Source organism: Thalassophryne amazonica, chromosome 6 (assembly GCF_902500255.1).
Source record: "Thalassophryne amazonica chromosome 6, fThaAma1.1, whole genome shotgun sequence".
In the NCBI taxonomy this organism is placed as follows: Eukaryota; Metazoa; Chordata; class Actinopteri; order Batrachoidiformes; family Batrachoididae; genus Thalassophryne; species Thalassophryne amazonica.
Window position 1 is genome coordinate 70,335,733 of NC_047108.1, and position 23,285 is coordinate 70,359,017.

At 38.8% G+C, this 23,285-nt stretch overlaps 1 protein-coding gene across 1 annotated transcript; it reads right to left on the reverse strand.

Annotated features, from left to right (window-relative positions):
- Nucleotides 1-1,787: 1,787 nt before the first annotated feature.
- On the reverse strand, nt 1,788-21,436 carry LOC117512391 (protein lifeguard 2-like). The gene is made up of 12 exons (XM_034172432.1): nt 21,186-21,436; nt 19,500-19,590; nt 19,182-19,270; nt 18,945-19,009; nt 14,526-14,579; nt 14,394-14,444; nt 14,259-14,298; nt 4,857-4,894; nt 4,570-4,657; nt 4,320-4,415; nt 2,049-2,102; nt 1,788-1,952 (listed from the first exon to the last, which is right to left on the reverse strand). The coding sequence occupies exons 1-12, from the start codon at nt 21,198-21,200 to the stop codon at nt 1,803-1,805; spliced, it is 831 nt and encodes a 276-aa protein (XP_034028323.1). The 5' UTR covers nt 21,201-21,436; the 3' UTR covers nt 1,788-1,802.
- Between the last annotated feature and the right edge of the window lie 1,849 nt (nt 21,437-23,285).

Consider the following 23,285-nt stretch of genomic DNA (forward strand, 5'->3'; position numbering starts at 1 on the left):
TCACCGCAGCAGATTGTAGTCATGTGCAACGATCATACGAGGTCTGGTCCATAAAGTATCGTACCTTTTTATTTTTTTTTAAACTATATGGATTTGATTCATATGTGTTCACGTCAGACAAGCTTGAACCCCTTGTGCGCATGCGTGAGTTTTTCCACGCCTGTCGGTGACGTCATTCGCCTGTGAGCACGCCTTGTGGAAGGAAGTGGTCCTGCCCCGTCGTCGGATTTTCATTGTCTGGAAATGGCGGAATGATTGGGGGGTTTTTTTTCCATCAGAAATTTTTTCAGAAGCTAGTTAGAGACTGGCACCTGCAAACCATTCGAAAAATTTATCTGGCTTTCGGTGAAAATTTTACGGGCTTCACAGAGAATAAGGTCTGTTAGTACAGCTTTAAGGACCCCTTTAAGGACACTCAGCGCGCCGCGCTCCGAGCTGCGACGACGCGGCACAAGCCACCGGACCATTTCTAAACGGATGGCTCTGTGGATACGAGACCGTCGAGTGCTCTTTCTCTGGTTATCACAAGAGCTGGACATCAGCCAGAGACCAATTCCCTTTGGAAGCGAGACAAAGGAACACCTCCGTTTCTGCGTGTCAGAGGACAAGTTTGGACATGTCCAGCTCTCCACAATTTCACTGATACTTACCGGACTGATAAGCATTGAAAGCCGAGATAGACATGTCCAAACTTGTCCTCTGACACGCCGAAACGGAGGTGTTGCTTTGTCTCGCTTCCAAAGCGAATCGGTCGTGACGCGCGAAGCCTCCGCGCGGCTTTCCATGACAAAATCTCTTGTTAAAAGTGAAATCTGACAGAAAATGGCTGATGTCCAGCTCTTGTGATAACCAGAGAAAGAGCACACGATGGTCTCATATCCACAGAGCCATCCGTTTAGAAATGGTCCAGTGGCTTGTGCCCCGTCGTCGCAGCTCGGAGCGCGGCATGCTGAGCGTCCTTAAAGGGGTCCTTAAAGCTGTACTAACAGACCTTATTCTCTGTGAAGCCCGTAAAATTTTCACCGAAAGCCAGATAAATTTTTCGAATGGTTTCCAGGTGCCAGTCTCTAACAGCTTCTGAAAAAATTCTGATGGAAAAAACCCCAAATCATTCCGCCATTTCCAGACAATGAAAATCCGACGACGGGGTGGGACCACTCCTTCCACAAGCCGTGCTCACAGGCGAATGACGTCACCGACAGGCGTGGAAAACTCACGCATGCGCACGAGGGTTCAAGCTTGTCTGACGTGAAAACATATGAATCAAATCCATATAGTTTAAAAAAAAAAAAAGGTATGATACTTTATGGACAGACCTCGTATGTGCCCTTTCTCTCTCCTGGAGCCTGGGATTTTCTGTGGCTTGGTGGATTTTGTTGCCTCTCTTGACTGGGTGTTGAGAGAGCACCTAGTGAACGCCACAGTATTCAAGGGGACCTCAAAAACAGTGCAAAATGAGCTGCTGGACTGTATATTGCCTCTTGTGAAGAAGGAAATCATCAAAGAAGTCCAGAGCAGTGAGTTTTTATCCACTCATTTTTATCCATCTAATGGGCATCAGTAAAGTAGGTTATATTGTGATTTTGATGTCTTTAGTTTGTTCTTTTGTTGCTCCCATATGAAGTGCTTTTTTAAATTTTGTTTCCTCTAAAGGTGTGCTCCCTCAAAATTTTTAGCACCAACCGCCACTGATGTACATCTATTGCGAAAGGTTTGTAAATATTCATGATCTCATCAAACCATTCCAGATTCCATAATTTGCTAAAAATTTAAAGGAGAAATCACAAGGTGGTGTAACGGATTTACTCTCGAGTTGTTCCAAAAATCTGTAGGAAGAAGGAGAAGATGTAGACGATATCTAGGTAGATGCTGAGAGTGGCAAAGACATACTCTTCTGGACTTATAGTGTAGCGGTTGTTTCCCAAGAGGAGCTGTGTGTCAAATGCTAAAAACTGTAACAGAAAATAAAGAAGGGCATAAGAAATCTTTTCTTTCCTGATTCTAATGATCAACATCACGATATATGATGTAGTCTAATATGCACATACCATGGTAAACAGTATGGCTCCCAGTGTTGCGTAGATAGAATCTAACCAAGGTACCTAATAGACACAAACAGAATTGTTAGATATGATTTCACTTTGTAGAGTGCAAGCTACGTGAAATTGAGACACATACACTTCAGGGCATCTTCAACTGTATTTTGCCGAGTCAATATGACTAGTTGTAGTCATACTGACTGCTGATTGACAGTCACACGAACTGCCGTGAGACTGGGTTGCATAGCTAGTCTATGTACAGATACTGTAACTGCTCTATGGAGCAGAGGCAGAGATGAGTTTTCCCACTGAAAACGAGTTAATCAAGGATATGTTCTGGCTCTAACACTGTTCAATGTTTGTTTGGACTGTGTTTTGGGTAGGGTTGTGAAAACCAGTGACTTGGGTGCTTCTGTTGGTGCTTCTGTTAGTGTTACTGACCTTGACTTGCTGTGATCTTTGCAGAATCAATGGATACTCTGATCGCAGCTCTTGAGAAGCTGAGTAAGGAATCGGATTGTCTGGATTTGCAGTTGTCCTGGATCAAGACTAAGATTCAGGCTTTAAACAACTTTCTGGACTCAGCCATCAGAAGTGTATCTTTAAGTGCCTTCAACACCATACTCCTGATGGACAAACTGGAGCTGGCAGTAATGGACCTTCACTTCACATACTGGATCGTGGACTGTCTGATCCACCAGTCACAGTATGTAAGGACTGGAGACTTCAAGTCGGACATGGTGGTCTGCAGGACAGCCATAATAATAAACTGGACAGGACTAACCGTGCATTTGCTCTATACAGGAAGGGCCAGAGCAGGCTCTATTTTTTGAGGAGACTGAGGTCATTTGGAGTGCAGGGGCGCTCCTAAAGAGTCTGTGGTGGCATCAGCCCTTGGAGTGGTCTGATGGGGCAGTGGCATATCAACAGCAGACAGGAAGAGATTGGAGAAACTGGTCAGAAAGGTCAATTTGGTCCTGGGATACCCCATCGCAGGTGGTGGATGAGAGGAGGAGTAGCCAAGCTATCATCTCTGCAGTTGACCAGTTGATTTATGCGCCTATCATCTGGTCATGAACTTTGGGTAATGACCGAAAGAATAAGATCACAGATACAAGTGGCAGAAATGAGATTCTTCTGTTGGGTATATGGGCTTACCCTCCTCCGAAGCTCAACTATCCAGGAGGGACTCTGAGTGACTGCTTCTTTGCATCGAAGAAGTGGTTCAGGCATCTGTTGAGAATGCCCCTTGGTCGTCCCCCTGGGGAGGTCTTCCAGGCATGTCAACTGGGAAGAGGCCCCAGGGAAGACCCAGGACATGCTGGAGGCATTATATTAACCAGCTGGCTTTGAAATGCCTCGGAATCCCCCAGGAAGTGGTACAGGACTTAACTGAGGATAGGGAAGTGTGAGATAAGCTGCCCAGTCTGCTGCCACCATGACCCTGACCCAGATAAGCGGCAGAAAATGAAAGTAAGTAAGTAAGTCCGGTCTGCTTCTCCCTTGTTTTCACTCAGGGTCGCCACAACAGATCCGAGGTGGATCTGCATGTTGATTTGGCACAAGTTTTACACTGGATGCCCTTCATGATGTAACATATTACATGGAGAATGGGTGGGGTGGTTTTGCACCGGGAGCCTTCTGCACTGGAAACAAGCTTACTTGCTTGGCCACCACCCCCTCTTTTTAAAATTAAAAATAGACAATATTCCCTGTAACATTTCTTTTGGAAGACTAGTATTTGTAGATATCAAATTTGGTCTTTTGTTTATTTTCAATTAAGATATAGACATCAAAAACTACATTCATACATAAACGCAGGCTTTATTTTGCACAGTAGTACCTGAAATTATAATTTCAATAGTCGGCTAAAATTAAAATGGAGATTCAAATTTCAGTTAGAATGAACTTGAAGATGTCTTTAACTAAAAGCTCCATATAAATTAATAGTATATTTTTATTATCTTGCTACCAACAGGTTGGTCATCGTCATGTCCCAGGGTTCTTGAAATGGAGATTTGGACACACTTTCCCATTCAACTGAATGGGAAAGTGTGTCCAAACCTTTGACAGATAGTGTATATAGTCGGTTGTATTGCCTACATAGAATGTAGTCCACCTGTATGCATCACCCTTTGCTTCTCCGTCTTCTTAAAATAAATATTTACGACAGCCATTTCCATTCTTTTGCCAAATCTACCACCATCTGCCCTTCCTCATTCCTCTACTTCAGAATACAGTGACTTGTGCATATCCAGGGTTATATCACTCTATACTTACATATTGAAAGGGAAGGACAATTGCCAACACCAGACCAGAGATGAACATAACCATGCAGAAAATAAAGAGTACGCCATGGTACGATGTGACATCGATCTGTTTCAAAAGCATATGAAAAAGAAATATACTGTTATGAAACAGCATCAGAAACTGAGGCTCACAAACACTGCTGCTTTATTACAATATATCATGGGGGAGGGAGGGCGGAAAAAAGAAGTCCCTTGCACATTTTATTTTTTATTTTGCTCACCTTGGTTTGGAAGCTGAAGACAGTGACAAGGAGACAGACTGCTGCAGTGATGCCCAGACACATCACCACTGACTTTGTGTTATAGAAGCTGAAGAACAAGAAACATGCATAATATTATGAGAATGTGCTAACAGTGATTATGCTCTACAGTTCTATGTACTTGTGTTGCATCAGTAACCACATAGCCCTCAATCTTTCACACATTAATATACTGTTGTGTTGTTCATGTGGATACAAACGTGTTCTTGTAAAGGAGAAAGTCCAAGAAATATGCAAAAGACAAATACCTGGACAACATCCCTGTCATGTAGGAAAGAGAGATGGTCTGTAAAAGATCACACAAAAGTCACATTTAAAAAACAAACAATAAAACAGTTTTTTATTCAGTCTGACTCAGCAGCAGGATTGGGCAACAATAATAGAGTGATTATGGTGTCTTTTCTGCAAGCAAATATATTTTTTTCAGAAACGCTATAGACTGAAGCCACATTCCATAAAGACAGTGGCTATCAAGCAGATGGTACAAAACAGCAACAACTCAACAAAACATCCAACAAATATGTAAACATAAATAAAGACAACAATATTTCATAGTCTAGAAGACACGTTAAAGTGTTTACCACTTTGTAATGTTGTCATTCCTACTTACAACTCTTAAAAGACATCTTGGCATCAAAGTTACCAAGCAATGAAGCATTTCAGGTATTATTTTGTTCCATTCTTCCTGTGAACATGTCTTAGGGCCCTTGCACACATAGTGCGAATATGTACAATTCAGGGCGACTCACTGCGAAACAGCTTGTATGAACGAACCACGAACCATCGCGCTGACAGGCAGGCGTGCATGATCCTGGTGCAACAGTTCACGCACACGATGGTGTCTTTCGAGCAGGAACACAGTCAGAGCAGCTGCTCTGACTGTGTTCCATGAGACGAGGTGCACCACATCGTGCCGCTGATGTGGAGGAAAATAAAATAAAACCCAGTTGTATAATTAGTGAATATCACTGGATCGATATGAATAATAAATAAAAGGGGACGCAATACAGAACCCTGCAGTTAAACAACCCTGGTTAAATAAAAAGAAAAAATGCCACAGGATTCGAACCTGCACACTCTGATTACCAGATGGAAACTTCATCACTGCACTACAATCACTGTCTTGTAACAGGAGCATGAAATGGCTAAAATCAACAAGCAGATAAAAGTATTTTCTAAAAAACAAAAAAGCACTGTGATAACTGACCAAACTGCATTTGTTATCGTGTATTTCTGCTGATACGTGACTGAAAGTGGGATATTTGTCATACTGTTGGCTTGCAAGATCCTTACTCTGGATGGCATTACCCTGACCTCTAGTAATACTGTGAGAAATCTTGGAGTCATTTTTGATCAGGATATGTCATTCAATGCGCATATTAAACAAATATGTAGGACTGCTTTTTTGCATTTGCGCAATATCTCTAAAATTAGAAAGGTCTTGTCTCAGAGTGATGCTGAAAAACTAATTCATGCATTTATTTCCTCTAGGCTGGACTATTGTAATTCATTATTATCAGGTTGTCTTAAAAGTTCCCTGAAAAGCCTTCAGTTAATTCAAAATGCTGCAGCTAGAGTACTGACAGGGACTAGAAGGAGAGAGCATATCTCACCCATATTGGCCTCTCTTCATTGGCTTCCTGTTAATTCTAGAATAGAATTTAAAATTCTTCTTCTTACTTATAAGGTTTTGAATAATCAGGTCCCATCTTATCTTAGGGACCTCATAGTACCATATCACCCCAATAGAGCGCTTCGCTCTCAGACTGCAGGCTTACTTGTAGTTCCTAGGGTTTGTAAGAGTAGAATGGGAGGCAGAGCCTTCAGCTTTCAGGCTCCTCTCCTGTGGAACCAGCTCCCATTTCGGATCAGGGAGACAGACACCCTCTCTACTTTTAAGATTAGGCTTAAAACTTTCCTTTTTGCTAAAACGTATAGTTAGGGCTGGATCAGGTGACCCTGAACCATCCCTTAGTTATGCTGCTATAGACTTAGACTGCTGGGGGGGTTCCCATGATGCACTGAGTGTTTCTTTCTCTTTTTGCTCTGTATGCACCACTCTGCATTTAATCATTAGTGATTGATTTCTGCTCTCTTCCACAGCATGTCTTTTTCCTGGTTCTCTCCCTCAGCCCCAACCAGTCCCAGCAGAAGACTGCCCCTCCCTGAGCCTGGTTCTGCTGGAGGTTTCTTCCTGTTAAAAGGGAGTTTTTCCTTCCCACTGTCGCCAAGTGCTTGCTCACAGGGGGTCGTTTTGACCGTTGGGGTTTTTCCGTAATTATTGTATGGCCTTGCCTTACAATATAAAGCGCCTTGGGGCAACTGTTTGTTGTGATTTGGCGCTATATAAATAAAATTGATTTGATTTGATTTTGTCCTGGTCCTATAGTACGCCGCTCACAGCCCTCATGGCCCAACACACGTGTCCTGTCAGACGTGACATTTAGATCACCTGCTGCGTGTCCAAATGAACTGTCAATGGTCCGTTTCTCCAGCCCATCAGCAAAGCGATATATGTTTTTATGTATTTCCACACAAGCACACACATGCGTGTGTCCGTCAAAACATGGGGAGTGTGCTGCAGCTGTGATGTCCAGAACCGGAAATGTCTCAACAGCTGTGGGCAGCCAGCCACGTCCCCTGTCCTGTTAGCGCACAGACCAAGATGTCACTCTGTGATCAGATGAGAGATGCCTTGCCTGCCTGGGGAACCACATGCACAGATGTGTGTGTGTGGGGGGGGGGGCGCATGAAACACAGGCACACGTGTTGTGGGGGGAGCCGACACTCTGGCACACCACATGTGCACTCGGCAATTTCACAGTCGTGGGGCACTTAGACAAATTTCACATCCAGTTCGACAGTGATCATCTGCTGACTGTTTTCGTGATGATAGTGCAAATGGCCACACATTTTCTAAGTGCCATGCGAGCAGTGTTAGATGTTCGTGGGTGTGACACTGGAATTTGGCCGACATCTGCTGCGAGAGGGTTCGATGGGCTCACACAGCGCACACTTGACTTTTAGCTGCTGGTGTGCACAAATAGTTGTAGCAACAGGTATACGAGGCTTTAGAAGCAGCTACAATTTTACATGTTTTGCATATGATTCCTGCTTCATGCGCACTTTAGGCGCAAATCGACCAAATTCACACTATGTGTGAAGGGGCCATTAAGGTGTGCAACAGGCAGGGGTCATAATTGTTGCATTTTTCATTTCAAAATTCTCCACACACTCTTATTAGAGACAGGGCAGAATAGTCCAGAAACCATGCCTTCTGCTTCCACAACCACATCTTTTGAATATCTGCGGAATGTGGTTTTGCAATATCTTGTTGAAAAATGCATGGATGTCCCTCGAAAAGATGTCATGAAGGCACCATATGATTCTGTAAATTCTCAGTGTACTTTTCTGTATTGATGCTGTCATCACAAAAGTGTAAATTACCTTTGACAAGGGCACTGACACAACCCTGTACCATGAGAGACACTGGCTGATAATACCTTGGATGGGTCTTTTCATCTTTGGTCTGGAGCACACAGCATCCATTTCTTCCAAAAAAGATCTGGAATACTGATTCATCCTACCACAGTATATGTTTCCACTGCCTCCAAAGTCAACACCACTTGTGCACAAGGTTATCATAAGGCTTCTTTTTTGCACAGTAAAGTTCTAAGTGGTATTTGCGAATGTAAATCTGTATTGTACAGTGCTTGACATAGGTTTCTCAAAGTAATTCCTTGCCCATGTGGTTATATTTGCTATTAATGAATGACAGTTTTTCATGCAGAGCCATCTGGGGGATTGGAGATGACAAGTGTTCACCTTAGGTTTGTATCCTTGACCTTTGCACACCAGTATTCCTCCATATTCCTTGAATTATTTAATGATATTATGCACTGTAGAGGAAGAAATATGCAAATCCCTTCAGCAGAGATTCTGCTGATCTTTTATGGACATTGATTTGTATCACATCATGATTACAATTATCTGTTGACATCCTTTAGTGGATGACAATTTAGAACTCCCCCTGGACAGGATGGCAGTCAGACACAGGTTACTTCCCCAGCTGAGACCGGTACAATGGTGATGTAGAGATACGGCCTTTTGATAGTTCTTGTTTTTAGTCCTATCTGTCATGTTTTGGCCCTGGTCCTGCCCGGAGTCATGTTTTGCCCCCCAGTCTTCGTCTGTTTCCTTCTCTTTGCCCTTCTGTCCGGCCCTGAGAATTGATGTTAAATGGACTGCATTTATATAGCGCTTTTCCATCTGTATCAGATGCTCAAAGCACTTTACAATAATGCCTCACATTCAGGAGCATCGGACTAGGGGGGTAAAGGGTACTATGTACCCAGGGCCCAGAGCATGGGGGAGGGTTGGGGGGTACAAAAAACTAGCATTAAATATATTTTTGTGTTGCATGCTATTAATGTCCATACAATTCATGTTGCAAAAGAATAAAATTTGAATGAATGTATAAATGTTGCAAAACATAATTCTGCTCTAACAATAATATTGAAAGATCTCTGAGGGCCCTTCCACCCCTGCACAGTTGTACAATGGTTTAGACCAGGCGCACAGGCGGCATGCTGCCCCACGGGATCTGACAGAAAGAGTAGGTGTGTAGTAGAGCTGAAACAACTAATCGATTTAATCGATTATTAAAATAGTTGTCAACTAATTTAGTCACGGATTAGTTGTTAAATAACTTTGTTTTACCGCAAACGTTTTGTGCTTCGATCTGCTGCTTTGTGGATTCATTTTTTTATTTCGCTTTATCTTCATTTTTCCCCACTAAAATCCCAAAAAGCCTATGTCTGTGAGTAATATTTACCTTTTTATGTTAATCTGACCTGTTATGGTCTTCTGAAACAGTTGATAGATGTATTTTATAACTTAAAAACGGGACCGATGCTAACACATTAGCATGTCTATGACGTTTTCAATGTTAAAGTTAGCATCAAGCTGTTGCAGCTGTCAGCACATTTGTTTTCTGTATAATAATTCATGGCTCAGCGTTTGTTGTCGTAAAAGAGTCAAATGTATTACAAATTGTAATTTTTTTAAATTTATTTTTTATTTATATATTAGTAATAATAGCAACACCAATAATAGTAATAATAATCAGTAATGCTACAATACAATTTTAGAGAAAGAAATAAAAGAACCTGATTAAACACAACAGAAAAGATAAATCCAACTAACAATGAACATAAATAAATAAATATAGAAATAAATAACTGTTTCCTGTGAACACCTAGTGGCTCTTAAACCTCCACTTCACCCCTGTTTTATTTAAGTTTAATGACAATTTGTTTCGGTCAAACCACATCTAAGCTGTGTTTTTACACAAGACAAAAAATAAAATGCAGTTAACTGCACATTTGTGTCTTTTTTCATGAAAATATGTTTTAAAGATCACGTTACACTTTAGTCAGGCCGTTAAAATAGTTTTGTGGACTCTTGCTGTAATATGTTGTCAGTGGTTGAGATAGTTGCTGTAGGCATCTAAAAATGCTCATAATCGGGTGAAACCTGAGGGAAATCTCTTTGTGGTGTGTCGGTGATGTATGTATGTGCAAAATAAAACAAAACACTACTCCAGGTATGTTTTTGACGAGAATATAACATCATAACTTTGTTACAAGGTCAAACGTTGATGTTGTGTGATAAAGGCCTTTTAATAATAACTCACTTAAAGATATAATGGCAAAACTCACATGCAAGTAAAAAAAAAAAACCCAAAACGATTAATCGAAAAAATAATCAACCGATGAATTGATTACTAAAATAATCGTTAGTTGCAGCCCTAGTGTTTAGGCTGAAATATAAGTATGTAAGTAATATAAATATGTCTTTCCTAAAAAATTAAAGTCCGGATTCCAAAAAAGAAGAGGAAAAAAAGGACAGGGAAAGAAAACTAAATGAGGGAAAGCAGCTGCTAACCAAATTCTTTGAAAGGAGAGGTGAGCTTGAAAGCTAACTATATTGAGCTGGGGGGTCTGGGGGACCAAATTGCACCATTTTCTAGAAAAATGGTGCAATTTGGTGCATTCCTGTGCATTTTAACAGACAGAATGCTCTGCACCAAATTGCACCATTTTTCTAGAAAATGGTGCAATTTGGTGCACCCCCTAACTCAATATTGCTCCCCCAACTTTAAAAAGGATTCTGACTCCCAGGTGTGATCTAAGGTATACATGATTTAGACCTGGTTTGACTATGCATTAGAAATTTGGTGTTTGCGTTAATAAAAAAGAACACAACAGTGTGTGTGTGGGGGGGGGGTCTTCAATATGGCTAGTACCTAGGGCCCAGAATTTGGTGCTACGCCCCTGCTCACATTCACCCCGATGTGAGGGTGCTGCCATACAAGGTACTCATTACACACCGGGAGCAACTAGGGGATTGAGGACCTTGCCCAAGGGCCCTTAGTGATTTTCTGGTCAGGCTGGGATTTGAACTGAGGATCCTCTGGTCTCTAGCTTAACCACTAGACCATCACCTCCCCTTGTTCTGTTTTTTCCACTTTAGTCACTGGCTATATGTGGTTATACTTCAGCCACATGTTATGTTCTGTTCTAGTTTTGTCTTTGTCTTTTATTTTCTGGTTCATTCCTTCTGTTTTTATTACACTAGCTGGGGTACCCGGCGCTGCCCGGGTTAACCTGTTTTAAACATAAGCCAAATGCCAATCATTTTAATCAAAACAATTGCCCAGCATTTGTTTTTGTAATGCTGATGTCTTATAAATATAATAGTTAATAATAGCTATAGTTTGTCCAGCAGAACTATAAGAGGCGGACTCCCCAAACTAAGTGGAAATACTTGGTTAAAAGACAAACACATCTGAAGTCCTTCATGCAGACTTTGTTTTGCAGTCACATTTATAACAAAATTGCACACAAAAGGTAGGCAACAGTAAATTTAAATTTCACTGTTTTTACATTGCAATTTTACAAATATAAAATGAATGTATTCAGACAGGAAGGCAAACTGGGTTGTACAGGACAGTCAGGTACTTAACAGTTGAGAACATAATGAAGAAAGGGATTAAATAAACAGAGAAACAGAGATAGCCAACACATGTACAAGGCTGGAAATTTGAATCTGCCTGGTCATACCCACAGCTTCAGCCTAAGCATGTTGTTGTTTGGCTGGAAATTTGAATCTGCCTGGTCATATCCACAGCCTCAGCCTAAGCATGTTGTTGTTTGGCTGGAAATTTGAATCTGCCTAAGCATGTTGTTGTTTTGCTGAGTGTGCTGTGGCTATGCTGTGCAGAGTGCGCTGTAGAAAGGGATTAAATAAACAGAGATGGCCAACACATATGCAGGGCTGGAAATTTGAATCTGCCTGGTTATGCCCACAGCCAGCTATTTTGGGGGTAATTTTCAGTTCAACTTTAAAAAAAAAATGGTTTGTTCCCCATGTCATGAGGTTTCAGAATATATATAGTTTTTAGGGCTACATATTATAGTTTGGGAATTTATCCCGGACAGACAGAAAGACAGACAGAAGTGGCAGCATGAAAAGCACATGGTACCACACTGTATGGTCTTACAAAAATGGCTATTTTGGGGTAATTTTCAGTTCAACTTTAAAAAAAAAATGGTACCAGTATGTTCCCCATGTCATGAGGATTGAGAATATATATAGTTTTTAGGGCTACATATTATAGTTTGGGAGTTTATCACACATGGTACAACACTTTATGGTCTTAAATTTAAGTTAATAGTTTGGGAGTTTATCCTGGACAGACAGACAGACAGATGTAGCCCTTTATGTATATAGATTAGTCTTTGGTGTTTATCTGTTATTCTTCAGCCACATGTTGAGTTCTGTTATAGTTTAGATCCAGCCTATTATTTTCTGTTCTTTTTCAGTTCTTACATTTGTTAATTCTGTGTTTCTCTCACGATTGGATTTTAGGTATCTTTATTTCTTAGTTGTTTGACATTTGTCTTGTCACATCACATTTCTGTTATTGCTGCTTTTGTCTGACATGCCCACCTGTCACTCCACTCTTGTCTTCTGTCTCATCTGGCCACGCCTTCCTCCCTGCACCTGCTCCACATCACCCCCTGATTACCCTCAGTATTTAAACACCGTGTGTTCTGTACTTCAGTGCTAGTTCGTTGTGTGCCCTGCCTCGTTCCAAGCTTCCCGTGTTTTGCCAGAGTCTGTTTTCTTGCCGTGTCCGACCCTCGCTTGTTTTTGACCACGCGTTTGTCTCGGCCTGTAAACCTGCTTCTCCGTGCCTGAACCCTGCTTGTTTTTGACTCAGTTTTGCCTGCTTGTTGTCTGACCTCGCCTTTGCCTCACGGCTGTCTGTACCTCCGCCTGTTGTGATTGACAACCTGTGTATCGACCACCACCTGTTTTTGATCAAACCTTTTATTAATTCCATCCCTGAGTCATGAGTCTGCATGTATGTCTGCCCGCCTGCCGTGCCACACCACCTCAGTTCCTGACACTATCAAGGTCTCACTAACCTCTTTACCTTCCAGGATAGGGGGTGTCAGTTTTGTCTCCAACAGTCCATCCATAAATAGGTAGTATTGAATTACATGGTTATTGAGCGCATTCACTAGAACTGTCCTGACACCTGGACACATGCTACATGTACCCTGTTGGGCTCTGCAGAATATATAATTTGAAATTTCAACTACATTTAGCAGTATACAATACATTAAAAAGAGATTTTGTATGATATGACCTATTTAACTCTCCCAATATATTTACAGGACAAAAATAGATTTTACAATGATATCAAATGTCATATTGTGGTGATTTAGTTAATGTAATTCATTAAGGAGTGAATAATACATAAACAAAAGTTTGTTATTAATCTATGGCCATACTGTTTATTATAACTCTCAACCTTCAGATTTGCCTGCTTATATTAAACAAGAGTCATCAGGAAATGACACATTCCCTCCGGTCCCTACAAATCAATAATACAAAGTGTCAGAGGATCACCCAAGTACACGTTTATGCTACATATGAATTAAATTTGTCAATTGGTTCTTGAGGTATCACGCTAAGGGTGGCAACGACAATATCCCATTAACTCTGCCCCCCACATTCCACAAAGTACATATTGGTCATCCCTGCACTGAAAGGTACTGTACATCTGTACACTAATCACATGCATTTTGCACAGTCCCATCCCATTACATTATATTTAGTTAACAGGGAACACAGTCTTGCCAATTTGACTATTTTACTTCTTACAGAAGTGTTTTTTCCTTTTCTATTTTATTATTGTTGTTTATACACCAATAACACCAGATCAAACTCTTTGTATGTGAGAATTTACTTGGCAATAAATTAGATTCTGACTCTGATCTTGAATATCTACTGTAACCTTGAAATTGACCCCAATGTCAGCATAATCAACTGGTGTCGGGGGATCACCTAAGTATGCTACATACAGTATGAATGAAATTGGTCTACTGGTCCTTGAGCTATCACACTAACAAGCGAAAACGGATGGATAGATGGATGGACATGCTGAATGCTGTAGTCCCCCATATTTCATACCAGGGGGATAAAAAGGATGTATGAAAGTATAATGTTTCCATAAATTTAAAATGCATACATATGAATAAAATGATAAATAAAGTATATATTACAGTTTCACTTACAAAGATGGCAAGCAGAATCAGATTCCATGGAAACTGTCTTCTGTAAAAGAAAGAATGATGGTGTCAGGAGTTTATGAGTTTTTTTTTAGTAATTCATAGCTTTTTTAAATATTGTTCATTTCACAGTGAGGTTACCTTGGTGCAGAGAAACAGGATAAAGTCAGGTATGTGACAAAGAAGACGGCACTGTTGAACAACAAAAGGCTAGATGTGAATGAAAAAATCTGGAGTGTTTCATATTTGAGATGGACTGAAATCCTTACTTACTAAGATGACCAGTACCATCCTGGGTTGGCTTGAATGTAGTCCTTCACAGGATCACTAAAAGCAAGTAAGGACAGGGGATATTTAGAATGCACAACTGTAGCGGCATGTTATTACCAAACTGTCTGATGTTAAAAAGTTGCGTCTACACTAATTAGGACTTGAGATCAGTACTGTATGCGAGTACTGAATTTTGTTTGTCAGATCTAGCATTGAACCAAAACTTCAACTTTGCTTAATGTTTTTTTGGTGTTAGTGTGAGCTTTGAGTGTTCTGTCGGTGCGTCAGTAGTGGTGTGAGCGTGTGTGTGTGTGTGTGTGTGTGTGTGTGTGTGTGTGTGTGTGTGTGTGTGTGTGTGTGTGTGTGTGTGTGTGTGTGTGTGTGTGTTCGTGTGTGTGTTTACGTGTATAATAACTTGAAGAAACCTTAATTTAGATTAGGGATTAGGTTGTGTTGTTATTTCAGAGCAGTATTAGGGTGGTTTAAATCATATAACTGATTACTGTTTAGGTTAGTATGTTTATTTTATTGTTAGTTTTAGAAGTACTGTATTTTGGTGTATCACTGACATTTTCCCTTTTCATTTTTATTGCACTTAGCCAGATGAATTTTGCATATGTATCAAATATGTATCAATTGAATGTACACATTGGATATCATAAAATATATATATATTTTTGCATTTAATGGGGTATGATGACATGACAACTGAATCAAATGAAGTGCTTGAACAGCATTGCTTTGAAAATATAAATTGCAAGAGGGCTTCACCTGAAAACTTACAAGTGTTTAATAAATATCCTTTCTCAATACTACACCTTAATACAAGAAGCCTAGTTAAACATCACGATGACTTAACTTTGTTAGCCAGTCTTAATCATAAATTCAATATTATAGGATGCAGTGAAACATGGCTAAATGAAAGAACATATCTGGACACACTTAAACGTGATGGTTATGTATTATACAATAGAAACAGAACAGGTAGACAGGGTGGGGGTGTCTGTGTATATGCTAATGTACATGACTCTGTAATAGTCAGAGATGACTTAACTATAGATGATGGATTTTCGGATTCCCTGTTAATTGAGCTAGATATAAAAAATGATAAAAACATTATTGTTGGAGTAATATATCGGCCTCCAGATTCAGATTTAAATCTATTCTTAAATAGCTTGGCAGAACTCCTCAATACACTAAATAATTGTAACAAAAATTGCTTTCTTCTAGGAGATTATAACATCAATCTTGCCGTAGAAAATGTGGCAAAAATAGATTTTTTAAATTGTATCTATGCTTCATCATTTTTTCCTACAATTAATCTGTATACAAGGGAAACCGAATCCAGTAAATCAATCATTGATAATGTCATTACAAATATACAGAACAATCGCTTTGATTCAGGTGTTATACTGTTGGATATCTCTGATCATTTTCCTATTGTACTTTTTGCTGGTATTACAAGACACCTAAACGAATCACTCCGAAAGACAAAAGCTAAAGTATTATCTGAAAAAAATTTAAGCTCACTCAAAGATCATCTTAAAGCAAAAGTATGGAATTCTGTTTACCATTGTAATACTCCGGATGATGCCTATAATACACTTCTACAAGAGATATCTGACAGTATAAGCAGAACTATACCTCAAAAAGTAAACAAAATACTTTCTGGTAAACAGGAAAAATGGATCACCAAGGGCATCCTGAAATCCATTAAAACAAAAATAAGCTTTTGAAACTCTCTATTAAGAAGCCAACTGATGAAAACAAAGACAGGTATCGTAAATATAAAAATAAACTGACTAACTTGATAAGAATAAGTCAGAGAAATCAAAATTCACAAGATTTGAAGGCTGCCCATGGTGACCAAATGCAGTGCTGGAAAGTACTAAATAAAGTTCTCAGCCGGGGTAAAAAAAAAAAAACAACTGTCCTTCCTGATACCAAATGCAAACAGGCAAATGAAGATCTTGCCAACAGCTTCAACAATTATTTCAATTCCATAGGAGAATCGCTATCAAAGATTATAAAGCCACCAGGGGGTGCTACATATCACTTGTATCTAAAAGGTAACTATTCTAAGTCATTTTTCCTGAAACCAACTGATGAAGCTGAAGTCCTTAAAATCATAATGGGACTGAAACGTTCGTGCACTGAAGGGATGGATGGTATTTGTAGTAAAATTATAAAATATGTGGCTCATGAAATTATTGAACCACTTGCCTATTGTATAAATCTGTCCTTAATATATGGTGTTGTACCTAAAAAAAAAGACAAATCAAAATAGCAAAAGTCATCCCAGTATATAAAACTGGGGACAAAAATAATATGCATAATTATCATCCAATATCTGTTTACAATAGATTAAGTGAATATTTGGACAAATTGCACATACTCACCACATCTCAGTATGGCTTCAGGAAAAACAGAACAACATGTATGGCCATTCTTGATCTTATAGAGCAAATATATGATGCTATAGATAAAGGTGAATGTGGAGTGGGGATATTTCTTGATTTATCAAAAGCATTTGACACTACAGATTTTAACATCTTATTGGGGAAACTTGAGCATTATGGTGTCAGAGGTATTGCGCTCATTTGGTTCAGAAGCTATCTGTCTGAAAGGGAGCATTACGTACAGATACATAGCAGTAAATCGCAATACAAAACAACAAAATGTGGTGTTCCACAGGGATCCATATTAGGTCCTCTTCTTTTTATTATTTACATAAATGACTTTATAAATTCATCAGATATATTACACAAAATTATTTTTGCAGATGACACAAATCTTTTTTTATCACATAAAAATCTTCAGTTTCTCCAAAACACAGTTAATGAAGAATTAACTAAAGTGGACATTTGGCTCAAATGCAATAAACTATCTTTAAACATTAATAAAACTCACTACATTATGTTCCGTTCTAACAGATCTCGGATAAATATTGAAAATGTACAGATAGAGATGAATGGAACTGGCATTGAAAGAGTACAGCACATAAAATTTTTAGGTATAGATGAATTTTTATATTTTAAAAACAAATTGATTAATTGACAAGTAAGTTATCGAAATATGTTGGATTATTCTATAAAATTCAACATTATCTCCCTCTCAAAGCTCTTATAACACTTTATCAAACTTTATTTGAACCACATTTGAATTACTGCAATATTATATGGTGTAACACGTATCCTAGTTATCTCAATAAATTGATTGCTTTGCAAAAGAAAGTGATTCGTGTTATAACCTGGTCCGAATATAATGCTCCCTCTGATCCTCTCTTTTATAGGCTTAAGCTTCTGAAGCTAACTGAGAGCAACATATTTCAGAACGCATGCATGATGTATAATGTAGTATATAAGCGAAATGAAAGACTTTGCCAACTAATCCCAATTACTTATCCAACTCATGAATATAACACAAGATGTACTAATTTTAGCATTACATGCAAAGGTCCACAGATCTGGAATGCAATTGACGATACAATACAAAACTCAGTATCGTTAAATATATTTAAGAAACTTTTGAAAAATGACTTGTTGCAACATTATACTCAGACTAGACCCTAATAGCAAATAATACAAAACAATGTGTATATAATGTACACAACAATGAAATTGTTGGCAGGGTTAATATGGAGTGACTTGGGCCAAGTTTGCTGTGATTTGGCGCTTTATACATAACATACTTATACATGAATTGAAATGTAATTGAATATTGAAGTGTATGTCTGTGTTGATATGTAGTGTGTTGTGAATTTGTGTATACGTATGTTGTTATGACTTATAATTGTTGGACTCATTCTAGCAGGGGTGGGCGTTGATAAGCTTTGCTTCTGCCCACACCCTTTCGGACTCACAGGCTTGTTTATATAACATTCATATTATTGGTATGTTTCTGTTCTTTCGGATTTGTGTGTGTGCCGAATAAATCCATTCATTCATTCATTCATTCAAATTCAAATGTATTATAATTAAATGTCTTTGTACCTTGTTTTTTAATGCCTTTGTCACGACTGTAAATGTAAGAAAAATTGCTGCCGTAAATAATCTAATGTGTTTGATGATGTATCTTTGTGAATATGACTGCAAAAATCAGTATGAGATTAGTTGATGGGATAAGTGCAATATCATTGCCAGATAATGTGGGACTGTATGAATGTTTGTGTGGGAGTGCTTAATGCATCCATAGGGGTTGGGCTGGTGGGTGTTTTTTGTTTTGTTTTTTTACTGTTGTATTGTAATATATCTTATAAGCTAAGGTAGCTTCTTGGGAGATCCTTTTTACAAATTTCAAGAAAGCTTCCTCAAATGCATACTTTCTGAAATGTAAATGAAATGTCTTTCTTTGAAATATTTGTAAATAAAATTTGTAGTTGTTGTTGTTAGCACTCACCACTGTACGAATTGTAGCACTCACCAGAACGTGAACAGAGCCACCACAGCAAGAGTGACAAAAAGCTGGATCATCAAGATGGCATAGACCTAAAATAAGACATGTTCATGTGAGACATAGTGGAACATGTGCCTCTTACATCTGCAATTTAACCAATAGTTATTATATTTTATGTGCATGGTTAATTATGAGAAATGTGCAACATTCCCTAAACCTCTAATATTGTATTCCCTCATATTGATTTCAGGACAGTTTAGATACCTTGCGGATGAAGATTCTTCTTATGTTGTGGTCGTCCCAGGTGAACTCTGTGAGCATTTCAGCGTCACTGTAACAGGGACCACTGGTACCTAGAGAGTCATTTATATTCACATTATATTGTAAAGAATGATTTAATTATGAATTAATTTGCAAATTATCCAGGGTGCTGTCCCAAGTTCCCTTCAATATTCTAATTAAATGTCAAATCAAGTGTAGTTTGCCATTGCTGCCAAAACAGGATGAAGAGTTTGACAACTTTATTTGCTGGTGAGCAATGGATTAGCTCTTTATGATAAAATTGAGAAGGCACAATCATACCAGTAGTGGCTTCCTCATAACTTGGAGGAGAAGGTGGCACCAAGTCCTGACCACTGGAGTCACCATTGGTGGTTTTCTTTCCAAGTAACAGCTGATACCAAAAATAGAAACAAGGATATTTGTAGGTGAGAATCAACAATAATAAAAATGCTCCCTGCGCATTCAGGATTTTCTGGCCTTAAGTGTAAAGAATTTAAACTTTGACCTTTGGGAGTGGATGCTCTGTATATATTGTTCCCATATCTTCTGTTAGTATGTCCACCAAGGACGTAATAAAATCATCTGCGTTTATTTGTCTGTCTGTCTGTTAGCAAGATTACGTCAAAGCTACTGCACAGATTTTTCACCAAAGATAGATATTAGACCAAATAAGACTCCATTAAATTTTGGAGGTGATCCGAATCTGGATCAAGTTTCACTTTATAGGTTTTGAAGGACAACTGTTGGCAGGATTACATCAAAACTACTGCACGGATTTTGACAAAATTTTCAACACAGATACATATTAGGCCATGGAAGACTCCATTAAATTTTGGAGGTTATCTGGATCGGGATCAAGTTTCAGTTTATATAGGCTTTGAAGGATTACATCAAAACTACTTCATGGATTCTCACCAAATTTTCACCACAGACAAATATTAGGCCATGGAAGACTCCACTGAATTTTGGAGGTGATCCGGATCCAGATTGGCGGACGTCAGAAATCCTTGTTTGCTATTGTTTAAAAAAAATTTTTCCCTGAGGAACTAAAATTTACGGTGTAAATGCAATGCATACGTGAGTCTTTACTTTTCATGATGATTAGAAGTGCGTTATATGGCAGGATGTTTTCAGTGTTAGCAGATCAAAAGGAGAGACGAACGATTTGGAAGCATCACCGCTTATGCACATGGATTACGTTTTACCTGAGACGAACTGAAAGCTCTTGTTCCATGTAAATAATTCATACAATGAAGGATGAGGAAAGGACTGACCTATCAGGGAAACGCAACATTAAATGTTCGACTGGTGACACCGATTCTTCTGGCAAAATACTGTGTATAGCATGTTTTCCCCAAGCTAAGGAAAGAAATAGGTTGCCATGGTGATGCAACATGGTAAAACAACTAGTGACAAATTTTATTCATTCAGTGAACTCAATTAAAATTTACATACTGGACATAGTCCTGGGCAATGGAAAACTATTATTGTAACAAATTTGAAGAAATTCAACACAATTAAGTAAGAATTCAAGGCCTTTCACTGCTTGTAATATCCTCTGACTGCATACTAGTATCCTCTGACTCATGCAGGAAACCAGTCTAGATGAAATTAATTTGTGGACATAAACAGCATTTTTTTTTTTTTTTTTTTTTACTTTTAATTAACCAGGTTAGTCCCATTGAGATCGAGACCTCTTTTGCAAGGGAGGCCTGGACAATTATAAAGTTTCCAATCTGCCTAACCTGCATGTCTTTAAAAAGCTCTCCTGAAGTTAAAACAAATGTGTAATTATGTCATTCAGCTGACTAACTGCAGCTAATGGTGCTGATCCTCTGCAATGAAGTACTAAAAACCAGTGAGGGGTAATGAAGTACACATGCACATCCAGTACCCATTACATAACACTATCAGAAATGTTACATAAAGCAGACTGTTTTGCCATAGTGAATGAAATTTAATCAGATGACTGGAAGGAGCTCCTACCTTGCTCTGTGTCATGATGCCAGTCTGTGTTCCTGCTGCAGGTTACTTTGTTTTGTGTCAATGGAAGTCTGCTTTTCTTCTTTTCTTGATCCTGTAGTAGCTGCAGAGACAAGCTGAGCACTGACAGCTGTGAGAGAGGACTCTGGATCAGCAGTGCGTCTGGTCAGACCAAACACTGAAGATGCAGTGACGCAATCCAAAAACAGCAGTTAGGGCATCGTGCAGTTCCTCCTCCCTCACCCACACAGGGATGTTCTAGCAGCATCTAGGTGAAACTGCAGCACAGAGAAAAGCTGGGACTGTACCACTCCACCGGCTCAAATGGGGGAGAACATCTCCTTGCATGATGCATGGGACAACCAGAGAAATCTGGAAATAAGGTGAGCAGAGAAAGGCTACTTTGAAATTTCCAGGTTTACTGCCAGCTTTTTAACAGGCCTGAACTAACTGAAACACTGCAATTTTTAAACAAAAATAAGCAACACTGAAATAATTAACAGAATTTGATGTCACAAATGTAATTTGCATGGTTTGCAACTAACAATCATATTTGTAATTGATTATCATTTTTTTTAATTAATCAAATAACTAACAATTTTTTTTAGTCTAATGATTATTTTCTGATACATTGATTTTCCTTAGGTTGCTATATCAGTAAACTATTAACATAAATTCTACCAATAACTTGCAATCTTGCATTCAAATACTTTGCCATAAAAGGTATTTTACAAATTTTAAAAAATCCCAATGGCAGGAAAAAAAGACGTATGCAAGAAAATCTTGCACACAGCTTTGCCTCCTGTTGACCCCAAAAATGCAAATCTGCTGCAAATCATGAATTATCCGCAAACCGTTAACGAAAATTTACGCAAACCATGAATATCCGTGAACCATTAATAATTTTGTTGCAAACCGTGAATAAAATATCCCACAAAACGTGAACACAGATATCTTGCAAAATGTAATTTGCAAAATGTGAATATCATTCATGATATATGCTTTCTTTCGGTTTAAGTAGGTTTAGGGGTCAGTTACTTCAAGAAATCTTGATCGCAAACGGTATATCCGCAAAAATATTTTCTGAGGGTGGTGGGGCAGGGGTCACTACTAAAGATCTCTGTCAAATCCATAGATTAGTGTAATTTTCGTGACAGGGGCACGATGTCATTTAATGACAAAGGCATGAAATGTGGGGTGATGGGGGGTAAGGGGGGTTATGGTTAGGTTTAGCAGAGGGGACACACTTACGCTATGGTTATGGTTAGAGTTAAAAGAAGGGGGGGATTATAAATAGCTAAATGCAAAAAACTATGTCACGAAAATGGGGGGCATTTTGACAGAGGCACGAGAAAAAGGGAGGCTTGGTTAGACTGGGCTGCAATCTATGAGCTATACGCGCACATTTACAGTTTGGCCTATGTTCTACTAACTGCACATATTACCGATCATTAGCTGTACATTCATATTGCCTGTATACACTGCTGTTTACAGTGTTTTTGTGAAAAAATGGTATCTATTTGCAACATATAATAATTTTCTTTCAATCATACTACTTATATGGCGGTTATATCTTCGTAACGCACTGACAGGCTTAAATTCACTACGTGATACATCATTCCAAGCAATAGCTGCACAAAATAGAATTACTTTTTATATAAAATATAATTTTTTATGTTCAAATGTGCATTATACAGTGAGGAAAATAAGTATTTGAACACCCTGCGATTCTGCAAGTTCTCCCACATAGAAATCATGGAGGGCTCTGAAATTTTCATCTTAGGTGCATGTCCACTGTGAGAGACATAATCTAAAAAAAAAATAAAATAAAAAAAAATCCGGAAATCACAATGTATGATTTTTTTTAAAATAGTTTATTTGTATGTTACTGCTGCAAATACGAATTTGAACACCTACCAACCAGCAAGAATTCTGGCTCTCACAGACCTCTTATTCTGCACTCTTTACCTGTATTAATTGCACCTGTTTGAACTTGTTACCTGTATAAAAGACACCTGTTCACACACTCAGTCAATCACATTCCAACCTGTCCACCACAGCCAAGACCAAAGAGCTGTCTAAGGACACCAGGGACAAAACTTT

What these genes read in the sequence shown, in the direction of transcription:
- LOC117512391 (XM_034172432.1), bottom strand. An exon ending in TGATTCTGCTTGCCATCTTT is followed by an intron (nt 4,895 to 14,258) that starts GTAAGTGAAACT and finishes GATCTTTTACAG; the next exon opens with ACCATCTCTCTTTCCTACAT. An exon ending in ATGACAGGGATGTTGTCCAG is followed by an intron (nt 4,658 to 4,856) that starts GTATTTGTCTTT and finishes CTTGTTCTTCAG; the next exon opens with CTTCTATAACACAAAGTCAG.